General features: G+C 39.2%; 1 protein-coding gene across 1 annotated transcript in view; it reads left to right on the top strand.

Moving 5' to 3' along the window:
• The window catches only part of LOC120806894 (ephrin type-A receptor 5), a 61,919-nt gene extending 37,833 nt beyond the window's left edge, over positions 1–24,086 (top strand). The window contains exons 6-19 of the mRNA XM_040158429.1: positions 3,221–3,345; positions 4,277–4,366; positions 4,652–4,721; positions 4,901–5,003; positions 8,357–8,424; positions 9,736–9,861; positions 10,737–10,922; positions 12,241–12,302; positions 15,718–15,785; positions 15,877–16,018; positions 17,463–17,612; positions 20,471–20,664; positions 21,952–22,116; positions 22,778–24,086. Of these exons, the coding sequence (XP_040014363.1) occupies positions 3,221–3,345; positions 4,277–4,366; positions 4,652–4,721; positions 4,901–5,003; positions 8,357–8,424; positions 9,736–9,861; positions 10,737–10,922; positions 12,241–12,302; positions 15,718–15,785; positions 15,877–16,018; positions 17,463–17,612; positions 20,471–20,664; positions 21,952–22,116; positions 22,778–22,889 (1,661 nt within the window). The 3' untranslated portion in view covers positions 22,890–24,086. The remainder of the gene's footprint in view (positions 1–3,220; positions 3,346–4,276; positions 4,367–4,651; positions 4,722–4,900; positions 5,004–8,356; positions 8,425–9,735; positions 9,862–10,736; positions 10,923–12,240; positions 12,303–15,717; positions 15,786–15,876; positions 16,019–17,462; positions 17,613–20,470; positions 20,665–21,951; positions 22,117–22,777) is intronic.
• The last annotated feature ends 821 nt before the right edge of the window (positions 24,087–24,907 follow it).

Here is a 24,907-nt window from a genome sequence, read left to right as displayed (position 1 = left end):
TTAATTAATCAAAAAGAGCCAATACTCGTGTGTGGTTATACAAAATTGGTTCATCTGCATTTATTTCTGAAGATATTCTGAATTATGTATATGAAATTAAGGGATGCCAATATTTTTTTTACCATGACTGAACCTCTCTCTCCCTCACTTTCATTCTGTCTCCCAGTCTATCTTTCTGTCATTCTCTGAGGGTAGTTAAAGGATAATAAACCAGAAAGTTGAAGGCATGTATTGATTTTGGTGATGGTGCAGACAGATAGCGGTCTGAGAAGCTTATGTTCTACACTGAGATAACGTTGCTCTTATCTGAGGCCAGAGTTGTTACACTGAAGGGCTGCACTCGTCCACTGAATAACTTTTACACCCTTTTCTGACCTCTCTCTTCATGAAATAGAAGATGTCTCACAGCTACAGATTGATGGACAAAACAGACAATGGCCACACAAATGTAAAAAAATGGCAAAACATCAGGAGGTGCTCGTTAGCAGATTTAACACGTACTGGAAGTGTTTAAACCAGGAGCTGTGATTCCACTGTCTTCCCTGTTGCTAAAATGAAAGTGTTGCTGGGGCCCTGTCTGCACTCTTTTCACCATGTCTCCCCAAAGGTGGGTTTTCCATTTTTGTCAACCCACTTGCTTGTCTTCCATCCCCTCCTCCTCCTTCAGCACCCGTTCCCTCTCTTCCATCACCTCCCAATCTCTCTCAGCATTAGCGTTTCTCAGATCTGTCAGATTTTAAAAGACTTGTTTGATTAGTCTCAGCAGTTGAGTTGTGGCATTAAAAGTTGTCACATTGTTTAGAAGGGTGTTTCTGTTGACTATAACATGCTGCTTTGGGTGTTATATATATATATGGATGTTTTGTGAATGTGGTGTTTGGTATGTGTTGAAAAGAAAGGGTCAAGGCTGAAAAGGAACAGGCGGAAATTACCTGATGACTAGATCAGCCTGTCAGCAATTGTTGTGTTAAATATGCTCCTTATAGACTGAATTTACTCATGTGTAAAATGTATGAAAAACGGCAGAGTCATAGTAGAATTCCAAAATCCTTAACAGTTGCTACTTTCAGCTTCTCAAATATGAGGATTTGCTGGTTTTCTCTATTGTTATTAATCATTGTAAAACAAATACAATTGGGCTTTTGACTGTCAACCATATAAAACAAGCAATTTGAAGTTATCAGCTTGGCTCTGGGAAATTATGATCAGTGGGTTTTTTTTTCTCAATTTTCTGACATTTTATTGACTGAATGATTATTTGTAAAAAAAAAAAAAAAAAAAAAAAAGATGAATTATTTAAAAGAAAATATTTGATAGTCTCAGCCCTAGTTCAAAATTATAACCAAAAGCATTAGTTCATATACTAGAGGGTTTTATAATCTGTAGACCCTCATATGACACCCTCTAGTCAAAACTTTTGATTAAATAATAGCATGGCAAACAGCTTCCATTTTTGGAGGATTTAAACTTAGATTTTGGTGTATTGTTACCCGTTAAGCTGCTGGGAAAAGAGGCCCTCTCTCTCATCATGGTATCCCAGCCTTTACACCATTTAAGCATTGAGTGTGTCTGTCTGATTCAGTGTCTGGTTTCAGGCTTTTAAGATGTTGCAGATAACACTTCTGTGCAACCATCTACTCGGGCTACAGTTACTCTGTTTGTAGCGATGATTTATTCCCTGTGGAGTTCTGCTGAGGCTATTGAAACCTAAACGGTGTTTAGCATTTGCAGTAGAGGCTTACACACACACATAGACAGAAACACTATTAGGATGTTGCCTGAGGGAGCGTTTTGCCTGGTTAAAAGCTCTTTATGTGTCAGAGACTCTCCAACTGTCCCTCTGAGAGATGGACCAAAAGCTCAGGTTTCAACAGGATTGTTCGATGATTGATGCAGACTCACACAATAGAGCTCACTTGACTTCAGGACTTACAGAATAAATTACAAAAAAAAAATGAATACTATAATGAAACTGGAAACTTTACCAAGAGCCAAAACCAGACAGAATAAACACCCTAAGACCAAAGAATGTTTTCTTCTTTGATAATATTACAACTTAAGATATCTGCTAATATTTCAGACATAAAGCAAAATATGAAAGATTGAAGGGTAGGGGGAGGTTAAGAAGAATGGTGCTTGTTCTCCCAGGTTTTAACATGTATAACCACGCTACAGTAATCAAGATGAGTTTTGAGATTTGTAGAAGAGAATGTACACCCAAGTCCAGTTTAAAAAACAAATGGTATAAGACCACGAAAATTTACGAGACTTTTATCCGACTATATCAACAATGGAGTTTACAGTAGTATAGCTGTGTATAAGTATCTTGAATTTAACATGCAAGACATAATCTATGTGGAACTTCAGCTTTTTTGTTGGTAGTTTTGTCACAACATTAGAACAGTTTTATAATGTGTGTTGTATCCTTTGCAGGCTGCCAGAGTTGGTACTCTAAACATTCAAAGCAGGATGTGAAGAGTCATAGTTGACTTCACGGGCTTCTCTGCAAGCATGTACTGAATAGCAAGATATAAAAGGATACTTTAATTAGGTACAGGTGCACCTTACGGCCAGATTTCATACATCTTTTCAGAGGCAGAGCTGCTTTGGAATCAAAAATAGTCTCACTTGTTGAGTTAAAGCTCAATGGACTGAGCTAAACAACCTCAGAGGACCTTTGATAACAAACAAACTTGAATTCCAAGCAAGAAACCCTGGGGCAAATATGACAAAAAAATCAGTCAGTTTTTTTTTGTTGTTTTTTTTAACCCAGCATTACAGAAATAACTCAACAGCAAAGACAAACGTACATAAAAGTGCAAATTCTAATATGGTAAACCGCCTCTCCTCATTGCCATCTTTAAAACCATTTTTGGTCTTTTTTTGTGATTTTGTTTCCTTGATGTTTCATCTCTACTTTAATATTTCATAACATACAGCAATCACAGCAAGCATTACAATTAGCTCCGCACATGTAAACCTCAAAAGATGATGTTTCAAAAGAGGATGGTACGCGGATGGTACCCAACAGATTTTACAACTTTGGCACGGCACTATTTCTCCTGTGTTTAATCACATTTTATGCCAGTCGTGTTAAATACTGCAATTAAAGAGACGCACTGGATTGCATCATATTAAACTGCTGGATTTTTACTTTTCAAGCAAATTAATGTTGGTGCTTGAAACTGTACTGTCTTTATATCTTTGTGTGTGTGTCCAGCACCCTCCCCAGTGAGTGTGGTGAGGAAGGGTCGTACAGGGAAGAGCAGCATTGCCCTTTCGTGGGCAGAACCCGATCGCCCCAACGGTATCATCCTCGAGTATGAGATCAAGTATTTTGAAAAGGTAAAAAAAAAAAAAACAATAACATGATTTGCAATTTGTGATTTTGAAGATTGTGATTACTGGGCAATGGTATTAATTTAAAAAATTCTGCATATAAAACCTTTTATTATAATGCCTCTGTTACTGCTTTGCAGTAAAACCATTACTACAGGGCTTATATTTAGTGCTCTGTGAAGTTACCTGGTTGAAAGTGAACTTTCAAAGATGCTGAAAAGTTGCTGAAAATCTACATTTCCTCAATGGACTACCGCCACCAGTAGACTCCAGCTCTTGGCTCCACATATTTAATGTAATGCATTTGCAGAAACATTTAGACCAACACTGCTCAAATTGGCCCTCAGAGATATGGCTGAATATACATTCAGTTTGCTTTTAAGAATTTTTTTCCACTGAAGTGGCCTTTTAAATCAGGTCCAGTATATCAAAATTACTCTTTCATGTGACAGTGCTATAGCCTGGTTGTTGTTTTTCAAAGTTGGAACTGGGTAGATACAGCAATTTAATGCTTGTACTTAGATCATTGTTCCCATGCCTTTCCCCTTTTCTGCCGTTCATCTTTCAATGTCTTCTTTTCTGGGAAGGTCAGAATAAAGGTATACAGGAGAGCCAAGCAGGGTTTGTGGTCAGCGGTTAGCTAATGGCTTCTGGCTAATGGAGGGGGGCATTTAGCTGTGTTTAAACCTGATGTGGTTGCAGTTGGGAAACTGATCCTTACACACATGCACTTACATACACTCAAGCTCACACACTTACTACAGGTAGCTTAGCCATAGAAATGTGCACACACAGATGCAGGCAAGAGGACGCACACGTACAAAATTTGGCAGAATGATTACTGTAGCGACAAATCTACTCTAATCAAGGCAACAAAAATAAATATAAATCTTGTGAATGAACTGCAGGAAACCTGTTTCCTTTTCTCTCACTACAGGAGCAGGACTCCAGTTACACTATAATAAAATCAAAGGAGACCGAGATGGTGGTGGAGGGTCTGAAGCCCTCCTCAGTCTACATCTTCCAGGTTAGACATGGGGTCAAAAAATGGAAAAAAAAAAAAAAAAAACACACTGATAATAATGAGAATAATAATGGGACTAAAAAAATGGAAAAATATCCAAACATGTAGGAATGATAAACACCCTTGTGTGGTCTGGTTTTAAAACAGGTAAAAAGCAATTACAAAAAATGTTTAGAATAAATGTCTTGTGTAACATATATGAATATATTTAAACATATGATGTGATATTCATTGTATGTGTGATATATAAATATATACATACATATATATGAATATGATGCATTACAGGTGCGAGCCAGGACGTCAGCAGGCTATGGCGCATTTAGCCGGCGCTTTGAATTCCAGACCAGCCCTTACTGTGAGTACACCTGAGAGAGAGAGAGAGAGAGAGAGAGAGCGAGCATGACAGTACAATGAAGTTCCGCTTGTACATGACTCCCACCTGCTTTCAGCAACAGATGCCAGGTTTGATTTGTGTGCGTGCATGTATACTATGTGTGTGTTTATAACTCTTTATTTATCCATTTTCTTTGGCAGTAACTGCTACCAGTGAGCGTGCTCAGGCTTCGATAGTAGCAGTAGCCATCACATTGGCGCTGGTCTTACTGGCAGTGGTAGCTGGATTCCTGCTCAGCGGACGGTAAGAAACGAATACACACCTGAGGAAACATTAACACAACCAGAAAAGAATGTACAGTTTATTGATACGTATACAGGTCCATACTGTATGCCTACATACATCTCCTGTGGATATCTGGTATCTACAGTACATTAAATGCTACCGACTATGCCAGCATAAAGTAAAAATGGGAGTATGAGTGAGCACACTCATTATGACCTCAGGAAGTCTTTCAAAAGTACTAATGCAATTCTTATGATGTTGCATTGTAAGTGTTATTGGAATCATTAAAGGAGATTAATCAGTACAGAGTTACTGGAAGACACTTATGTGTGAATTGTGACATCCCTCATCTTTTCATGATTGGGGTAAGTAATGTTATTATTTGACTGTGAGATTAAAGTTTAATGAGTTTAATTGCTCAATCAAGGGAATAACAACAACCTACATTTTAAAAAGACAGGACATCCATACATCATTTATTTAGGAACCATTGTATCCATGCGTTTCTGAAGGAAAAGGATGCTCAGTGTGTGAAACTGAGTTTTTATTTTATTTTTAAATCCAGTTATTATCATTTTGTGAAGCACACCAGTCGTGTACATGTGTGGAGTCAGAGGGAATCCCTTTATCCCTCCCTGACCTGTTGCTGACTAACAAAAAGGACAAATATCAAATCTCCTTTCTGACCCATATATTCCTGTGTTGTTGAGCAGCATTATTAGATTTGAGGTTAGAATTTTGTAATAGGTCAGGATTAAGGGTTGCTTTTTTAGATTATAGCTTTAGGTCAGTGGATTTTCCTTAAGCCTGGTGACACAACCTTGCTCTGTTACACACCGGCATTTAGCACGCTGTCCTCCATACATTATACACTACACAAATGTTGTATTTGTATGCCTATGGGCTCATATAACCTTCACTTGAGCTTGTGTGGTAATTGGTGCAACCAATTTTCTGATATCATTTTGACACATGCACACACACAGCCACACACAAATGTAAATATACGGTAAAGACAGAATTCAAATACATGCAAAACTGGCCAATAGTAACATATGCTAGACTCTTGTTGACAAGCATTCAGTCTCTTGTCCTTACATGATTTTTTTGTCCTTCAAACTCTTTTATTTGTCTGTAACAGTTTCTCAAACTCTTGAACTGATGACCTGATTTCCACCTTGGTAATCACTTTTTCCTGTGAAATGTATCTAATTAAGTTAATGACGGGCTATATACAGTATGTCCCTGTCCTTTTACTGAACCATAATTAACAAAGCTGGGGGATGATTCATAAAGCTCAGCGTGTGAATTCAGATTCAAAACCATGTTCTGATTATTCCGTTCCTTCTTCCCACTCTCCGTTCACACATTTGTAATAATGATCTATCGCACAGCCATATATCCATGGATCTGTCATCAATCATCTTCATTCATCCATACACACATTTTGTTGCTTCTCCATTCAGTCAACTCTCCATCCCTTCAGCTATTAGGTCATAATTTAGTAAGTTACTTCATCCTTATTTGAAAAAGGTATTCACAAAGATGGTGAATATGTAGTTCTTTGACAGATGATCACATGAATAGACATGGGGTGCACTGGTGAGGTTTAAGGACTAAAAAGCAAATTAGAGAGACACAGTAGTGATTTTGGTTGAACCAAACAGGGATGAGGACTGAGGATCGTTCTGGTTTTGTGTGGGGGAGGAAAGATGGAGGAATGCCAAATTTTCCGGTGGTCGATTTGGGACACAAGCACCACAACCCCCACCATCCACTGTTTTCCCACCTCCCCTCCTCCTGTATTACCCTCCAGACTACACAAGCATGCATAGACATCCAAGAACAGCACACGCGTAGACACACACACTCATACGCACTGATGCATGTATGCATGAGTTAACAGACACAGATGCAAACACGCAGGAAGTTGGAAGGGCCGGCCGGGAACTGAGTGTGCTCAAACCCCTTGACTCAACAGATCCGGCAAACTAAACACCCTCAGGCAGACACGCATGTACAAAATACACACACACACAGACTCCCCTCCCCCTGACTATCCAGCTGCCCATACCAAACCCCTCAAGCCAACGCCGAGCCTGGCTCTCCTACAGGGAGCCGTGATGGGAAAGACTTGGACATGACCCCTGTGCATGTATACGTGTGTTCATGTGCTCATGCACTTTTTGTCTTCAAGAATTGAAAAACATTTTATTGACTTCTGGTTTTACAGATTCAATAGAGTAACTCAGTGTATTTATTAAACATAGTAATTTGAATGTGTGTCTCTGTGTCTGTTCTGTCTGTGTATATGTGTGAGTGGTGTGCTTACATAGAGGATCAAGTTTAAAATCAATTCTCCTGTTCAATCTGGGTTATCTCTGATATGCCTTTTCTAAATATTGACATACATAAGCTTTTTGAGCCCATACACATACAGACGCACACCATGACGTATACTCACACACATCCACACAACATACAGCTTAATACATATTTTGGCCATCAGGGGAAACGTAAACATGCTTGCTCAGATGCACAAAAGTGAAAAGGATATGATGCTGATGTAGACAAAAGCCTGTAGTTTAAATAATTTCTCTTAAATGTCCTTTTTGACAAAAAATTTTCATTTTGGATACGGCCTTTTTCAGAAAGTGCAAGACTGTTCTCTCCCGTGTCATAGTCAGAGTTGATCTGTTGAGACGGTCTTTCTTGGAAAATGATACTGTTTGTAAACTGCACTCCTTTGCTTTCCTCTTAAAGCCTGGTATTTCTCAGCATTTTCAGCAATATTTTTGAAAACCTTGAAATGTAAGTTAGCAGATCCTACGAGGAAATAAAAAGCTTATCTCGCACTTAGATCCAAGGGTGATTATGTCTTGTGCTGGCCAGGGCTTGCTTTACTGTGTCTAGGTCAATCTATGGTATCTCTACCATGATCTCTGTCTGTCACCCTTTCTTGTCTCTCTTTGTAAATGTCACTGCTTGCTTCTTTTTAGATAACTGTATATAAAATGCATGAGGCCATACAATGTTTTGTGCTACTTTGTACAAGACATTGGGAAATGATGTACAATCATTGTTAAATAATGCTAAATAGACAATCTGAAACACAATTTACCTCTCAAACTGAATTAAGTTAAAAAATAATAATAAGGGTGCTGATAACCAGAACTGTGCAATTGCTGTAAAAAATCTGACATTCAGCCTAATTTGTCCCACATTTTTAGCCGTGAAAGTCGTCAGTTTGTGTCATTGATACGAAGTGTAGTTGTGAGATGTTTTGCAATAATAAAAACACTAGTCAATGCTTTTACATGTGCACATGGCGTGACATTGATAGTAATGTGTCTGGGTCTCCTCCCTCTCAGGCGGTGTGGCTATAGCAAAGCAAAACAGGATCCTGAAGAGGAGAAGATGCACTTTCACAACGGTCACAGTAAGTTAAGAAAGCCCAAACATATTATGTATAAGAGAGTGTGTGTGTGTGTGTGTGTGTGTGTGTGTGTGTGTGTGTGTGTGTGTGTGTGTGCGTGTGCGTGTGTGTGTGTGTGCGCGCATCCAAAGTGTACCCTACATGTACAGCAGAGGGTTCAGACAGCGGTCATGTCTGTAGGAGTTTGTTCATCCCCGTAGGCCCACGCGTATGTTTTGTGCTAGGAGCTATCCATTGAACGAAACCTGCTCGGCGGCAGCCATGTTGACACAAAAAGCTCTGACGATTTCTAGGCCGTGACATGACGTGACGTGATTTATATTTGGCCATGAACGAAACATCAGCTCCAGAGAAATCAGCAGAAATACCAAGTGTGCCAATATGAGTGGTATTCTGCCATATTGATTCATACCATGGATGGAGATATTTTAAAATTAATTGTTTTTAATGTTACTTATGCACAGAAAGAGGGAAATGGCGTCTTTTTTGGGGGATAATTAAAGCTATGAATCATCACATTTTGTTCGTAACATGCAGTAGTTTTGGTAAGTATTTTCACAAGAAATTCAGCAATCACAAGAAATTGAGTGACAATAAGAAAAATGACATAATTAACAACTGTAATGGCAGTTCTGTCAGTATAAAAATTTAGAAATAATATTGATTCGGGCTAGCAAATTTGAATAAAATCTTCTTAATCATGGTATATATAATTTTGTGTACATACAGTTTCTTCTAATAGTATTATGGCCCTTTTATTTTTTGCACACTTAATTATTTTGTAGATTTAATTTTACATGGATAAAATTGCCATTTTTGCCAATCAATCAAAGATTTCAGTTTTTATTTTAAATAAATTAGCAAAATTTCTAAAAACATGTTTTCACTTTGTCATTATGGGTTATTGAGTGTAGATACACCCATTTACAATTATATCTACAACACAATAAATTGTGCAAATGTTGAATGGGTCTAAACACCTTCTAGGGCCACTGTATATCATTATACAGAAAGATTTTTGGAAATGTACTTGAAAAGATGTTTGATGACCGGATGATTGATCCAGGTATTTTATCACACTGATGGAAAATAATCCTGTAAATTCAGTAGAAAAACAGTAGAAATCAGACCAAATTTCCGTTGTCTCAGGAATGATCAAATATACCATAGCAAAGTCTGTAACATTTCCAGGTATAGAGAATGTTGTCAAGTGGTTTTGTATGCATACATTACCCTGTGGATACAAGACTGACGACATGCTAATATGTTAAATGACATGTAAATGGTAATGATGTCACAAATGTGCCTCCGCAGTTAAGTTCCCCGGGGTGCGTACCTACATTGACCCCCTCACCTATGAAGATCCCAACCAGGCGGTGCATGAATTTGCCCAGGAGATTGACGTCTCGTTCATCTCCATAGAGAGGATCATTGGAGCTGGTGAGTCCCCTCGCTGTGCCTGCCTGTATGTGTGCACCTTATAGATAAAGTCATCCTTATTCTGAGCATCAGCCTGGGGCTGATTTGACCCGAATAATGTGTCAAAGGCTACATTATTGTTCGCTCTGAACCACCAAAGTGAACCTGTGCAGTCAAGCATGCATGCATGTAACAGCTTAATATAAAACAATACTTTATGAAAACACACTTGTAGTACAAGTACAGTAATAACAGTAATGAGTTTAGCCTAATTCTGTCATGTTGTATAGAATTTAACTATGTTCTCATTACCATAGGCCTCATATTTCATTCAACCTGCATAAATCTGTCACATTCATAATTGCACGTCATTGTAGAGACACACAGGTACACACAGTCAATTAAGCCAAACACTGCTCGAAGATGACATTTTACACGGCTATAAATGGTGTTTGTGCTCTGTTGACAAACATGTTGATTTGCAGCATTTGTTAGTCTCACAAGCTCTCTAGCTTTCCAGCAATGAAATAGGCCCTCCAATCGAACACCTTTTTTTGGTTTGTAGGTACTTATCTATTGTGATAATGAGTGAATATGGAGTTGAGTGGTGCTTTCCCAGTATTTATACATAAAAGATTGCCATGCAACACTGAGCCCCAAAAGCAAAAGAAATAGATTCAAAGGACTGTAGGTGTTGAAAGTAAAACTAGACTCTGTGATATAAGACTAAGTCTAGAAGAACAACATAGAGCAACACTTACTGTGGTTGTATGTCTTTAACTTTCACATTTAACTAACATACAAAAATTATCTACTCAGGGTTGTTTTATTATTGGACAAGAATTTGGCAGGTCAACGTGTTGAGGCCACACTCAGGCTCTGTCTTTCCGCCTCAGGGGAGTTTGGAGAGGTGTGCAGCGGACCACTGAGGCTGCCTGGGAAAAGAGAGATCCAGGTTGCCATTAAGACCTTGAAAGCAGGCTACACGGAGCAGCAGAGACGTGACTTCCTTTGGGAAGCGTCAATCATGGGCCAGTTTAACCATCCGAACATCATCCGTCTGGAGGGCGTGGTCACCAAGAGTGAGTCATCAGCATGTCTGTTTCTAGTCAGATTTAACACTGTGTTCTAGGTTTTTGGGTCGTGAGTCCAACATGCACCCTGCAGGATTTGTAACATACTTTATTTCGTAATGCAGATTACTGGGACTACTCATATGGCAGTTGAGATATTTAAGAATCTTAAGCTCATCTCTCAGGTTCCAGTCTACTTGTCAGACTCTACTCTGATTTTTTTTCAGTCTAAAAGCTGTACTTTGTCAGGGTTTTTTCAACATCCATCATACTCAGCTATACGCCATCAATCAGTTTCAGATGTTCTTTGACAGCTTCAGCCGAAGTTTATCAAGCTCTCTTCTACTTTGAATTGTACTGTGACTTTTTCCTGACTCGCACATACAGCTGATGTCATCGTTCATGTGCTAGAGTAGCAGGAGATTTCATACATTTCAGAAATCTCCAATATGCTTAATTTGGCAGCTAACATTTTATACAGAAGTGTCTGAGAAGCCTGCAACAGCCTCACATCAACCAGGTTCATCATTCCAAATAACTCAATCCTAAGGTAGTGCTGTTTTAATTGGTATTTTATAGCCACATTACTAACTCTGCCTATCAGGAGTGGTAATGAGAACAAAATAAATACTGACATATGCTCAGTTCCGAGTTTATTAGGTGCACCAGCTAAAACTCATACAAACTAATACAACTGCGCTGTAATAAATGCTACATTTTGTAGGGTTATAATGCTCATTTTTGTTGATTGTATAGAAAATGATTCAACTATTTATTTGTATTGCAACATTCCGAAAGATGTTTCTCTCAGTTCGCTATTAAATATTCAAACAAACATCAAACAAACATGAAAGCATCACTTTGTGCTCTGGGAAATTGTTATAGACATTTTTACTATTTTTTTATAGACCAAACTATCGATTCACTAAATAATCATCAGATCTGATTCTTAGAGTAGTATGGTTTAGAGTGGTGAAAACAAGACTTAGTTTGAAAAGATGAACTAAAGAAGGTGATTTGGCTCTAAATTCTATGGTAGCATTGGATTTTTTTCTCTCTGATTATCCAGTGTTGCATATAGATCACACTACTTCATTCTAGTCAGTATTATAGTGTAAACAAATTTTGTATTGATTTGAAGGTTTGTTTAAATTAAGTCGTTTGAAAAACTGAGTCTTGAGTACCTACTTTTAGTCTGCATAGGTAGTGTAAAATCAAAATTATGGTTAAACATGTTCTTCAGATTTGTTTATTAATGTGTATTTCTTCTACTCTATAGTTTTTGTAGTGTTCGTTTTTAAGTGTGTTCTTGTATTTTGTTTCTCAGGCAAGCCAGTGATGATAATCACTGAATACATGGAGAATGGATCATTGGACACATTCCTTAAGGTAGGACAGGAGGGGTACAAGGATTCAAATGAGTGGTGAAGGGTTGGGAGGATGGTAAAGAAGAGGATGAGACAGATGAGGGTTATAATTATAAGAAGCAGACAGTGAATAAAGACAAGGAAGTGGTGTGTAATGTGGAGTAAAAGAGAAAAAAATCAATCAAAAGAAAATGTTTAAACAGCATATTTTTTTGAGAGCTGTTTGTAATGGAGATTCATGAAAGTCATCACTATCATTATTCCAATTCAATAGCTAATCAATCTACACATTCAAGCAGAAATTAGCTTAAAAACAACATGTGATAGATATGAGTGTTTATGTAAAATCTTGGCTGGTGTTACACTGACATCTTTCAAGAGGAAAGCAAAGTTACTGAATTCATAAGATAAAATTTTTAAGGAGAACAGCAATAAATAGTACAGAGTAATCAAAAGAACTCATTCCTGACTGTGTCTACGTGGTACAGATTCTAAACTTTCAAATTTTGAAATTTTGAGTAACTCAGGCTATGAGACAGATCGTTTGGCAGAAAATATGAAAGACGTGAGCACTGAGGGCTTGAATCGTGTCTGCACTGTCTAGACAATCTGGATTTCACTGAGTGGAAACAGTTGACTATAATGAAGAGGCAGGCTGGCAAATCTGTGAATTCAGTGATCCCTCTTCATTCTGTTCACTGGTTACAATGGCATAATGCTCAGTTGGCAGACAAGGCTAATTCCTGCATGAAAAAAGGGGTAAACTCCTGCTGCTGATGGCTAATGGAGAGATGGAGGAAATAAGGTCAAACTGTTGGAAAATGATAAAGGCATATTTCAGAGAAGAAGTTACAGAAATTTGGGGAAGGTGAGAACAATATGGAAGTGTTTAGAGGTAAAGGCATGCTTGAAAGGCAGTGCAGACTGGTAAGATCAAAAACTTGCACAGGATGTTCTCACCCAGACTGTGTGGAATGAGAGGATGCTGTGAGACAAAAGACAAAGGAAGGAGGGAGGAAATATGCTCTACGGTCAGTGAAAACTGCTGACATGACTGTCCTCTGCGCTTCGGGGAGTAATCCTGGATGGCAAAGGGGAGGCAGAGGAGCTGGGGGACCATCAGACAGAGCAGCACAGAAAACCCTGTGAAGTAATTACATGGATGGCTGGCGTACTGAGGCGGGTATAAATGACACAGCCATTAGAAAACCAGGGACTGGACTGGCTCCTGGATTAAGTTTCACAGCTATGGACAATGCACCGTAAGGCTTATAACGCACATCTTTGGCTTAACATCTCATTTCACATGTAAGTGGGATGTTCTGCTGTGGATGGATACGAAAAGTAGTTGTAGTACTGATGGAAACTGAGTTTGAAACCATGAGGGGAAAAGAAGTGTACAGCTATAGCTACAGTACATGTCTTCCTGTGGAAATATGGAGAAAGGATGAAAGGAAGATTGGATAGTTTACACTTGGGCTGGAAGGAGCTGAGGCTTAAACTACGAGTGAGAGCTGTCATCAGGAGAAATTAAAAGGGACGCTGGTGGAAGGGTTTTCAATAGGAGGGAAAGAGCAGTCACTCTAATTTACTATTTTCATCAACACTGTACAAAGATAGTTTCTGTTGTGAGTTGAGAGCACCTTCTTCTTTTTAAAAGCCAGCCTTTGGTAGCTGTTTATGCACCACAAAAACAATGGTATGCATAATCCCTATCAACCAAACCGAACACTAATATCGGACGATTATGGAAATACCTGGATTACGTTAAATGGCAATGTCTTTTCCTGTATTTGTTTAATTTTTACATTTGCAGATGGCAACTACAGTATGGTTACGGTCTGGTTTAAGGTGGGGGAAATCATGGTTTCAGCAAATGAACTATGGTTAATGTGTGTTTATGGAACTAATATACTTGTTTAATTTTTGGAAAAGATTGAGTCACGTTTTTTTTCTTAAATTGTTGGTCTGCAACGTGATGCAAACTCCAGTGTGCAGGGTGAAAGTCAGAGAAGGCCTATCCATCACCACAGCCTCTACATCCTATCTTCCCACCCTGCTACAAAGCGTACACTACTTTCTGCATTGGCACCAAACGTTGGCTTTGGATAAAAATTGTACACCGTGGGCCGGTTGTTCAGTGCTGTGACTTGAATCAAGTTTGGCAGCTTTTTCAAGGGACTACCTCCTGATCAGCATGCACTAGTGGAGAGAAACCAGATTCTGTCCTTGGCAAAGTACCTTTGCTCTAACATCTTTTTTTTTTTTGTTTGATATTGAAAGACATAATTAATAATATAGGGGTATGAAAATTTGAAGGTTCCACAAGAGGAAAGTAAAGCCAGGGCTAGAAGTGAAGAATAAGAAAGTGGCTGGGACTTGCTCGAGGGAGTAATGGCTGTGCTGGAGTCTGTAGCAGAGACAGTGGTTTAAAAAAACATGGTTTGATTCAGAGCAGCAATGAGCCCTGGGCAGGATTAGAAGAATCCTTAATCTTGGTTTGGGTCTGTCCATAGAGCAGGAGATTTACTTAGAGGAACCCCTGTGGATGCATGGGAGGAATGCGCTGAGGTACATAGTGCATAGTGCATAGTTGATACAAGACAAGGGAGAACAATAGTTGATACAAGACAAGGGAGAACAATGATTGGATGACCATCACCCCTTAAATAAGATGGAGGAAAGAGTCATCATAAGAGATAGCTTACCTGGAAATTATATTGCCAGCAATTGGACGTACATGAGAGTAAGATGCAATATTGTGCTAACCCTCAAAATCCACCGCTGACACAAAACTGAGATAAAGTTGGGCATGCACCGTAATTGGCTTTTTGGCTATCAGTGGCTCTGTAGTTTTCATGCTACAGGGCAACTTTTAAGCAGCCGTTAGCAGAATGCTTAGTTATTGTTTTTCATTGCCGAGATCGTTCATATGTTCTCTCTTTTGTTCTCTTTCTATATAATCTTGCAAGCTGACCAAGGTTAGCAGTGATTACGACTGAACCACATTTCAGTAAAAATTTTCAAGACAGTTTTTATCATTACAGAATTACTGCATACATAATGCAGAATTATAATGCAGTAGAGACACTAAGGGGAAGCACTGCACTGACTATATGCTACATAACTGCAGGTGTATATAGGGCATCCTGGATCAACAGCAATCACATTGGGGGCTATTGGCAGGCAATGAACCAAAGCAGATTAAGATCCTATGATAAATAAGGGAAAACTTATAATTATTGTATCTTGTGTAATCATATATGATTTTATATTTTATTATTATATAATTTTTTCTCTGATATGCGATATTATTTCTGCCTTCATCCTCCTATTTTCACTGTTTGCATCAACTGTCTAAAGATGCTTAACTAAAGATATCAGAAACAAGTATCAACAAAAATGTCTTTTTTCTTATTCATTTCTTTTTTTTTCAGAAAAATGATGGTCAGTTCACTGTAATTCAGCTGGTTGGTATGCTGCGTGGCATCGCATCTGGCATGAGGTATTATAGGTCCTCACAAACACACAATGTATTACTGAACACATCATTCAGACAAACCGTTTAATCCTCTACTTTGTACTGATAAATTCAGGTACCTGTCCGACATGGGCTACGTCCACCGTGATCTAGCAGCTCGCAACATCCTGGTCAACAGTAACCTTGTGTGTAAAGTGTCTGATTTCGGCTTGTCCCGAGTCCTGGAGGATGACCCAGAGGCTGCGTACACCACAAGGGTAAGACTGTGCATTTTTGTGTGTGTGATAGGGCTGCAAGTAAGGATCATTTCTATTGTCATTTGATCTGTTGACTATTATTTGAATTATTCAAGTCTAAAATGCATGTCACAGTTTCCCAGAGCCTAAAGTGATGTCTTCAGATCACTTGTTTTGTCTGACCAGCAGTTCAGAACCCAAAGATATTCAATTTACAATTATATAAAAACAGAGGAAATCAGCAAAATCCTCATATTTAGAAGCTTGAACTAGCAAATTTGGCAGATTTTTCTTAATAAATGACATAAATTATTAATCAATTGCGGTCAGTTGTCTGCCAATCAACTATAATCGATTAATCAACTAATTGTTTCAGGATTGGAGTGAGAGGTACAGAGGAAGGGACATCTAGAGGGTAGACTGTTGTGTCTTTGAAGACATTTATATTTAGTACAGTGTGTATCTTTGTGTGCGCAGCACTGGTGGTATTTTAAACTTTGAATTAAGTGGAAGACTCTTGCACAGCTGAGTCTTGCTCAAACCGAATACACACACACATTCTTGCATGCGCGCACACACACACACACACACACACACACACACACACACACACAAACACACACACACAGCAGCAGGTTTTAAATTGAGCTGTGTGTCCCAAGCTGTGTGGCGTCCTGTCAACCAGAGACGGGCTGCTTCCTGCAGGAGGAGGGCCAATTAGTACTTAGCTCAGTCTCCGCAACACTCAATTAGCACTGAGTCTTGCTGCCTTACCACCAAATATCCTGTCATTCACCTCTCACTGCCAGGCTACATCGCTTCTTGTTCTCTCTCTCTCCCTCTCTGTCGCTGTCTGGCTTTCTTTCCCTGACAGAGCAGTGAGAATAACATAATTCACACCCTTCAAATAATCAGACCCTGAGATATCCTGCTGCTATGTTCATCAATACTGTATCAAGCTAATTTCCCTACTCATCAGTTGAAAACACATTTTCCTATGGAACTCAGCAGTTATCCCGTGAACTTTCCTGTCTTTGCAATGAAAGCGCAATGATGAAGACGAGGAAAAGGTGCGGAGGAATCTCAGGCCCCCCGACAGTTTGGCCAGGAAATTTGTAAAAGAAAGTGAAACTTGGTATAATTGGCATTCATTAGTGTAACTGTTGGTTGGCCCACATGTGGCAGAAGTATCTCAATTAAGGTCTGTTCTTTGTTTCCATCTTTGTGTTACAAGAAGTAAAAATTTTGAATGACTGCAGCTGTATTTATAATCCAGACGTTCATTTGCACAAGTGTGGCGCTAAACTGTTGTCAAAGTAAACATATCAAGGTTATTTATATCAAATCTGCTCAACATATGGAAAGAATTTCAGGCCTCACAGAGCTTACGTTTTCTGTGCCGAATTCCCTTGAATCCACTGTGGTATATGGATCATCCGGTAAATGTTCTTTTATTTTGTCACAGGGTGGAAAGATTCCTATTCGCTGGACAGCTCCAGAGGCAATCGCATACAGGAAGTTCACATCAGCCAGCGATGTGTGGAGTTACGGGATTGTCATGTGGGAAGTGATGTCATATGGAGAAAGGCCCTACTGGGAGATGTCCAATCAAGATGTAAGTTTAATGTGACCTTGTAATGGAAATTCAATTACCAAGTGGAATTGTTTTTTCACCCTTTTGGTGGTGCACACAAAGTAAGCAAGGTGCGTTTCGTAGCATGCGGAGCCTGATCATTTCCAATGATTATCATCAGCAATCGGAGTTTGCCCAGTTGTCATGGAATTGTAGATTTTTTTAGTTTCCTTTTTTTCTCAATGATTAAAAAAAAAAGACAGTTCAAAAAGACAGCAAATTAATGTTTTTATACTTTAATGCAGTTTTTTATTTTTTTGTTTTTGTAAGGATTAAATAAATGAGAGATAACGTAGTAATTAGTGAGTTTTAGAGGTGCTGATAGGCAGATTTTCTCCTTGTGGGCAGAGCCAGGCTAACTGTTTCCCCCTATTTACAGTCTTTGTGCTAAGCTAAGCTACCTGGCTACTGGCTTCATTTTTAACAGACAGATGCTTTATGTGAGTGGTATTGATCTTCTGCCAGGATGCAAATAAGTCTATTTCCCATAATGTCGAACTTATTGTTTAAGGACCTTGGAAACTGCTGCTGAGCTGTTGAAACAGCACTTTTACTCGAGTGCAATTTTCTAGAATGAACTTTACACCTCAGCTATGACAATGTCTTCCAGCCTTGGGCTTGAGACCAAACATGGGGTTGCTTCAATCAGTATGTTAACACAGGTCATGATAGATTTCTGGTTACAGGTATGTTATTATTTGTTTCATTTTAAAGATATTCTGTGTATTCTACTGTTTTTGAAACTTCCCTGCGTGGAGGTGCAGTGCTAAGCAGAAGAATGTGGCCGGGGAAATAGCCAAATTGCTTAGACTATAGATCACCCCGTAAGTGTTTAAGGTTTTTAGATCACTTGTGAACAAAATGCAGACATTTACTTCCCAGTTACAGCATAGTTCATATAATATTTGAAATATTTGGCCAAATGCAAAATTGTAAACTTGTAAATGAGTGATTGTGGAGTGATAGATGAGTGGTAGCGAGTTAGCTTTACTCAGCAAGTACCTAAATGACCTGCATTTGTCTGTTCATCAGAGAGGAGATGAAGAAAAGTGAGTCAGAGAAGAAGAGGGTGATGAAAAGAGCAGAGGGTAGCACCTATTTTATCGTGCGGCCCAGAGGTCATTTTAATGGGAGATCTGCCATCGTGTCACATGGCGATGAGTGAGAATATAGCATTTGATTCTGTCACCACTCACATGCACTCGCTTCCCACCCACAGACACACACACATACACACATACACACACACACACACACACACACACACACACACACACACACACACACACACACACACACACACACACACACACACACACACAAACACAAACACACACAAGCCACATATGCACGCACAGCCCTCCAGTGACCTCTTCTGTTTCAAACCCCTCCTTCCTCTATTTGGTTATTAGGCTGACTGTCTAGAGAAGTGTAGAGACGGGGAGTGGAGAGGAAAGGAGGATGAGAGGAGAGGAGAAGACGTTTGATGTTTAATTGAAAGCGTTATGCTGGATTTTCTCTGATCTGTGCAAGAAAGTGCAGGCTCTCAGTCTCTTTCTCTAAGCTCTTTCCTTCTGTTTCCCATTTCTCTCCCTTTCCTTCTCACTTCTTTCTCTCGTCCTTTCTTTTGTCACTCAAAAATGCAATCTCTGTATTCTTTCTTGCCTCTCGTCTGCCTTTTCTTTCTTTTTGCCACTTTGGTCTCTCGTTTTTCTTCCCTTGATCTTTCCTCCCTGCCAGTCATCCATGTGTAGTTCTTCTCCCTCTCAGCGCGCAGCAATGATTTGATGCTGCGCTTCTCTCTTTGGTGTGAGTACGTGTGCTTTCCTGCACGCATGTGCATTGGAGTCTTTTGTGTGAATTTGACACAAGTAAAGGCTGTCATGAACTCAACAAATCAATTCCCTCGAGTGTCTTGCACTGGCAGAACTAGGCTGAAAACTCCAGCCTGCTTTCGACTGCAGGGTCCAAAAGAGAGAGCCAAGGTTTATTTATTATTCATCAATTCCCTCAAAAAACATTTCTGTGATACAGTGCTGCATCTATGTACTTGCGGAAATGATTAACTGGGCTATGCAGAATATCAAATAAACAAATAATGCTTTTATGGTGTGTTACTTTGTTGATCCTTACAGGGGGTTAGTTTTTACTTGCTAAATTCATGGAAGTTTTGAGTCTGGGTCAGATAGAGAGCAGGAGCATCCCTGGAGCGAGTATCAGAAATCAGGATCTCACTCTGGAGAAATCAAATTGGAAGTAACGTTGCGTGTGTCATGGTGTGTCATGGTGCTGTTGTGGAAAGGTTATCATATGTTCAGGTGTCAAAACAAGTTGTATCCTTTCCACACCCTATTTCATTATCGCTTTCACACTTTGGCCATCCAGTAGATTTTCTTGGATTTGCCATCTCTCTTTCTCTAACCGTCATTCTGTTGTTGTCAAATCAGATGCCCAGTCTTTAACAGACATCTTGTATTACCTCATTGCCCCCTATTAAAATACACAGACAGGAAATCATGTCAGTTCCTCTCTGAAGCCCAGAATTTCTTGGACAAAATTTAAAAGCTGATCATTCTGCATTTATCAAGACTCAGACTGAGGACTGAGATTAACATACGAGGTTTCACTGCTCTGGCTGGTCTCCAGCTGCTAACCCTAACCCTTTCATATTGCCAATCCAGATTTGGCATTGCTCTGTCACTCTTCCCCTCGATATCCCTCCTTTTCTCTACTCCTAAATGAAGGAAAGTCATTTGTTTTTAGATCCTTTGGACTGTCCCGAGTTATTGTACCAACTCATGGCTTTTTACAAATTTAACCTCCCCCTCGTCTATCCGCAGGTAATAAAAGCAATAGAGGAGAGCTATCGGTTGCCGGGTCCTATGGACTGTCCCGAGGCTCTGTACCACCTAATGATGGACTGCTGGCAGCGAGAACGCAGCAACCGCCCCAAGTTCGATGAGATTGTCTGCCTACTAGACAAACTCATTCGCAACCCCAGCTCATTAAAAAAACTGGTCAACTCCTCACACAGGTGAGACCTCACACCACAGAGCAAACAACAAATTTTTTTGGACTGCTTGAGTACACATGGCAAACTTTTTAAACTTTTTTTTTTTTTGACATAAATTTACTTCAGGAATTGACTAACTTGGATTTTGAAGACCAAAACAGAAACTGTTTTTTTTTTTTTCTTATTTAAGCATTACACAGACAATAGTTTCACAGATATATAAATATGAACATTTCCTTAAATTTATTTTGTTTTCATTTCTTCAAGGAGACATTTATGTATGTTGGCCAAAGACATGACACTTTCAGCAACATTTTTTTTCAATGTTCAAAATGCATATGTTTTAAATGACCTATTCTTTCTTCAGTGAATTAAACCCAGCACTGCAAACTGATAGACCCATCGTTGTTCAGATGAAATTGAATAGAGTGTCTACTGAAGTATTGTGTAGGTGCCTAATTAAATCAAGATGGACATAGTGTCTGACTGCTGCATGCCAGCAAAGAAGAGCAAAGAAGTAAATGAAAGTGGTTTTCTGAAAACTACTCATCTGGGTGAATTGTATCCAGTGGGGTGTCCTTTGATTATCATAACATCTGAACATTCAATTAGTATTTCCCTACATCTATATGCATTTCATTAGTGTATAATGACATGAAATTGATATAAGTGCTCTGAAGCGGACATTTAGTTAGATATCCTCATTACCTTATTATCTTTGCACGGATAATGAAATAATGTGAGATATTTTGTTCTCTCTTTTCCACTAACACACACACAAACACACACAGAAACCGTTTAATAAATCAATGCCATATCTAACAGCCAATGCAATAACATATGACAGTTAGCCAGATTAAAGGCAAAGCAACAGGGCTTGTTCCACATGTCAATTCATTCGAGCTTTAGCGTGGAGAATATTGTTAGCTAGCATGAACAATTCTGTTTGATAGCAAGGACAGCTTTTTTTAATTTTTTAATCATGAAGAGTGAGCTGAATGACAAAGAGTTTTGAGTGGACAACATTTTAAGCTATGCATGATGGTGCATAACTAATATTATAAAGCCTCACTGGTATCCATCAGGAGGTGAGCAGTGGGCTTCAAATTGCAGTTGATTGCACAGTGAATCCCACTCCCTTTATGACAATGATGTGAAATAGAGCTAGTGCCAATAAAGGCCATTAATCTACTTTTAAAACATCCTGACAACCAGGGATACTCTTTGAGAAAATACATGTATAATCTTGTGCATTAATGTGATTACTGCCTCACACTTTCTTTTACTGTATCTCTTACCATGCACCAGGGTTTCCAACCTGTTAGTGGAGCATGCCAGCGTAGAAGGGGACTGTAGCACTCGGACCCAGACTGTAGGGGAATGGCTCGACTCCATCAAGATGGGCCGTTACACTGAGCTCTTCATGGAAGGAGGTTACTCTTCACTGGAAACAGTGGCTCAAATGACGTCAGAGTAAGGCCAGTTAAACATATGCAAAATTTTGTTTGTAGGGTTTACAGCGGTGAAAAATTACATTAAAAATTTCAAAAGCAAAATCCCCCCATTACTTTGGATAAGCCAGAGACCTCACTGTCAGCACTTTTATATGGACCATTTCTTGAGTAGAATGTAGTCCTTGCAAAAACTTTGGGTGGACTGACCTGTTAAGGTTCAAAATTTAGTGAAATAACATGACCCAGACTAGAATTGCAACAAATGTGCAATGCCGTTTTAATGACACTCCCTGTAGCACATACAAAACGGAATGCAGGATCTATTGCAGGGTTGCAGTCCTGTGAAAAAAGTTCAAAAAACCAGTACCCTTTATGGAACTGAGAGGCTCTATAAAGACAGAGATAGCGGAAAAAAATCTGTATGACAACAATTTTGAATTGCTTTAATCAGGCTGTCTAAAAGAGCTGAGCCTTGTAAGGATATTGTATACTGATCCTCTTACTTAAGCTGTGCTAAAACATCAATAAAAATGGCAGCAAAATGCTAGTTGTCTAAAACATTACAAATAAACTTTGTATAAAAACATCTTTAAAAAAGTTTAAGTGCAGTCATACATTTGTTTAATTGGTAACTGACTGCTTGATAAATACGGGCCTGTTGTTTGTGTGCTGTTTTTCAGGGATTTGCGGAGAGTAGGCGTGAATCTGGCTGGGCATCAGAAAAAAATCATCACTAGCATTCAGGAGATGAGAGTCCATATGAACAACACCAACTCTACTGTAAACATCTGATGCATATGTACAGGCACACACGCACACACACATACAGACACACACACACACACACACACACACACACACACACACACACACACACACACACACACACACACAGACTTATATATACACATGCACACAATATACGGACCTAGTATGTGACGAAAGGACTCAGATTTGCTGTTGGACCTAGAGCGGCTTAGCACTTTCTACGGGCAAGGAAACCCAGTGTTCATGGAGCTAAACTGGAGGATCCACATTTTTGTGGTTAATATGTGTGGAGTTTGCCTGCGGTGTCACTGGGGATATTTGACATTGCAGCGCTAAAACCAAACTGAACTGAATTGAGTACTGCTACATGAAGGGAAGATGATGATGAGATAAATTAACTGAACTGCATTAAACTCAAGTGACAACTTTTCATTCCAATTATTCCATTTATGTGAATCTTGGGGATTCTGATATCATGTGCACTGTTTGGATTCTCTCAGATCAGGCATGAAACATAGACTGCAGATCTGGCTCTGAGAGCAACCAGCACTTTTTGGCTGTATCACAAACATGGGAGTTTCATGCAGCGGGCTCAAACTGATATTTTTCAGCCTGTCTCAGGTGATCTGAGCCCAGCAGATCTGAACAGCACTGGCTTATTCTCTGGCAGTTTTCTCTGGAAGTACAGTTCCGTCAGGCGTCATTGAATTGAACCCCATTCTCAGGCAGTGTAAACATGTAATAATGGATCAAGAGCAAAATCTTCATTAGTTTCAACTTTTGCTTTGCCATTTTGATGTGCTTTGGTCTTTGTTTTCCTGTCTTAGGCAGGTCTTCATGCCACAAGACTGCAGTTGTATTCCAGCTGTGCAAGTCATGGAAGGTCCAGACTCATTCAGCATCCCATATTTCATTATCTTCTGAAGCAATGCAAAACAAGAGTTCATAATGCAACCCTCATTGTTTAAAGAGGCTGAAATTTTAAATTGGGTCTTATTGAGCCGGAAAAGAGTGAAATGATTCAAGGCTTTAGGGTCTAGGATACTCTCTATATATGTTCTTCTGGCTGAATGTATAGCACTACACAGAACACAATGCTCAGTTGCAGCATCAATGTGTTATGGTTTGATATGTAATATATGTCATTTATGGATAGAATGTGGCAACAGAACCATTCTGGTCCTTAAAACCAGCTTCTGAATGAAGCTGCAGATTGTACAAGAGATTCAGCTGGCTTTCTGTCATTTTTGCTCTAAAAATCTGTAAGAATCTCCACTAAGATCTTGATGAGTTCACTGTCACTCTGATGCAGGTTCTAGCACCATCTCAAATCACACAGCTTGGCTGAGAGCCTAGCAGAATTGTTAACTGAGATTCGACTGGAACCTTTTTTCAGACATTATTGCATCCATCACCCAGATTCTGGCTAACCTTCAATTCAGATTCTGATGAACCGTCACCAGGGTTCCCACGGCAACATTGGACATTCATATTGAACGGTCACACAGCTTCTAACGGAAATATCATGTTCAAATATTATGTTCAAAGGCACATTTAGTAGGATCCAGTGAAATATCCAATCCAATGGAAGTTTCGTTTATGGAAATTCATGGAGGGTTCAGTTTATCCTGATGGAACATTTGTTCAATGTAATAATTGAACTGCTGTTCAGATTCTCATGGAAAGGATTGCCCGGTTCTAGTGGGACTGTTCACTGATATTCTAATGGAACCTTCACTCAGATTCTAAAGGAACCTTTACTTAGGATTCCAATGCAGCCTTCACTCAAGAGCGCACTCGGATTTTCATGGAGCCTTCACTTAGAACCAACAACCTTCAGGTACCGCAGAAAACCCTCAGCAATCTGTTCAGTTCACCATGTCGCAGAGTATGTCAGCCCCACGCATCTGCCACACCACAGTAAACCTCACTCTAACAGGACTGCTGAAAATAAGGAGGCAATATTGATCAACTTGATAATCGTTTATTTATTTATACTTGTTTAAAGGAATGAGCAAAAATTATGTAGACAGTTTGTGTTT

This window comes from Xiphias gladius, chromosome 20 (genome assembly GCF_016859285.1).
Source record: "Xiphias gladius isolate SHS-SW01 ecotype Sanya breed wild chromosome 20, ASM1685928v1, whole genome shotgun sequence".
NCBI lineage: Eukaryota > Metazoa > Chordata > Actinopteri > Istiophoriformes > Xiphiidae > Xiphias > Xiphias gladius.
The sequence above is the reverse complement of the archived record's forward strand: the minus strand, read 5'-3'. Positions and strand labels throughout refer to the sequence as shown.